We start from the raw sequence: 2123 nt of genomic DNA, 5'->3' as shown, positions 1-2123 counted from the left end.
AATGCTTTTATTTAGCAACGATACATATAAAAGTGACGATACATATAAAAGTGACCGTGAAGACATTTTTAATATTACAATAAGATTTCTATCCATTGATAATGAACATTGAAGACTGGAGTAATGGCTGCTAAAAATTCAGCTTTGCCATCACAGGAATAAATTGCATTTTAAAATATATTAAAATAGAAAACAGTTACTTTAGAATTCTAAGAATATGTCACAATATTTTTGTGATAAATGCCAAAAAACAAACAAACACAAAAAACTTCCGCCCCCAAACCTTGGAATGATAGTTAATTGACACTCACTGGACACTTCATTAGGTACACTTGTTCTACGCACGTTAATGCAAATATCTAATCAGCCAGGCACATGGCAACAACTTACTGCATTTAGGCATGTAAACATGGTCAAGACATCTCTAGGGTTTACAGAGAATGGTCTGAAAAAGAGAAAATATCCAGTGAGCGGCAGATCTATGGGCGAAAATGCCTTGTAGATGCCAGAGGTCAGAGGAGAATGGCCAGGCTGGTTCGCACAACACATCGAACCTTGATGCAGATGGTTTACAGTAGCAGAAGACCAAAGAAGATTGGAAAAAAGGTGCCTTGTCTGATGAGTCCCGATTTCTGCTGCAACATTTAGATGGGGCGGTCAGAATTTGGCATAAACAACATGAAAGCATGGATCCATCCAGCATTATACCCACTGTTCAGGCTGGTGGTGTAATGGTGTGGTGGATAATTTCTTGTCACACTTTGGGCCACTTAGTACCAATTGAGCATTGTTTAAATCCCACAGCCTACCTGAGTATTGTTGCCGACCATGTCTGTCCCGCCTTGTCATAAAGCTCAAATCATCTCAGACTGGTTTCTTGAACATGACAATGAGTTCACTTTACTCAAATGGCCTCCACAGTCACCAGACCTCAATCCAATAGAGCACTTTTAGGATGTGGTGAAATGGGACATTTGCATCATGGATATGCAGCCGACAAATCTGCAGCAACTATGCGATACAATCATGTCAATATGAACCAGAATCTTTAAGGAATGTTGCACCTTGTTGAATCTATATCACAAAGAATTAAGGCAGATCTGAAAGCAAAAGGGAGTCCAAGCTAGTACTAGAAAGGTGTACCTAATAAATTGGCTAGTGGATGTAAAAATATGTCTATTTTTATTTCTGTTTATGTATTTATTTCTTTATATATTTTACAGAGGCGGCCTCCTGATAACTCCTTTTATGTACGGACATGTAATAAAAATCCAAAGAAGACAAAATGGTGGTATCATGGTAAGAACTAATATTTGAATTGCCAATAAATAAAACATTTGTTGAGGAAATGCATTTTAAATATATTTAAAAATCTGCCTTTTTTTCCACAGATGATACCTGTTAATATGAACTTTCTAGAACTCCCGGAGGGAAGAAGTCCTACTGACATTATAAAAGCACTTTTTGATAGCATATGGTCTCTGAACTTTAAACTTGGACTCAAACACAAGCATGGACTCAGACCACAAACATGGGAGATGATATCAGCTGTGTTACCGGTAGCCAGTTGGATGCATGTTTGGGGAAAAATAAAAACAGACGAAGAATGGAAATAAATTTTAAAGAGGATGGAAACAGACCTGTCAAAGGGTTGGTGTGGAAAAATGTAGATAAATCCAGGAAGAAGGATTTTTATTTTATTTTTTTGTAATGAGATTATTTCTGTCTTGGACCACACATATTCCTGTTCATTTTTGTCATTGGTATGTTTCAAGGTCCACGTGTCTTGTGCAATAACAAGGATAGGTGCATAGCAGGGCAAATAATGAGAAATCCAAAACCAATCTGGAAATGATTGTAGTGTCCTTTCCTTTTTCTCTTTCCTTATATTCCTACTGAAATGATATGCACTGTGAAATGATGAAAGAAAAGACCAGTTCATTCTGATGAAGATATGGCGCACCGCTTCAGTTAGTTTCTGATGTTCCAAAGTAAATAGTTTAATTTAAGAAAGGTACTGTTTTATCTCATTCATCTCAAGTTCTGCTATCACTCGAAATGGTGGTTTCATTGTCATTTATGCTTGTTAGGACTATAATTTGTCTGTTTGAGCATCAAAACCA

The 2123-nt window shown here is 36.8% G+C and overlaps 1 protein-coding gene across 4 annotated transcripts in view; it reads left to right on the top strand.

The window, feature by feature from the left end:
* Positions 1–1584, top strand: part of ube2wb (ubiquitin conjugating enzyme E2 Wb) — an 11925-nt gene extending 10341 nt beyond the window's left edge. For all 4 annotated transcript variants that reach the window (XM_016535078.1, XM_016535080.1, XM_016535079.1 and 1 more), the window contains exons 5-6: positions 1224–1299; positions 1392–1584. In XM_016535078.1, coding sequence (XP_016390564.1) covers positions 1224–1299; positions 1392–1405 — 90 coding nt within the window. In that variant the 3' untranslated portion in view covers positions 1406–1584. The remainder of the gene's footprint in view (positions 1–1223; positions 1300–1391) is intronic.
* Positions 1585–2123: the final 539 nt, after the last annotated feature.

The sequence above is a fragment of the Sinocyclocheilus rhinocerous genome, unplaced genomic scaffold (genome assembly GCF_001515625.1).
Source record: "Sinocyclocheilus rhinocerous isolate Xijiao unplaced genomic scaffold, SAMN03320098_v1.1 scaffold1327, whole genome shotgun sequence".
Lineage (NCBI taxonomy): Eukaryota > Metazoa > Chordata > Actinopteri > Cypriniformes > Cyprinidae > Sinocyclocheilus > Sinocyclocheilus rhinocerous.
The sequence above is the reverse complement of the archived record's forward strand: the minus strand, read 5'-3'. Positions and strand labels throughout refer to the sequence as shown.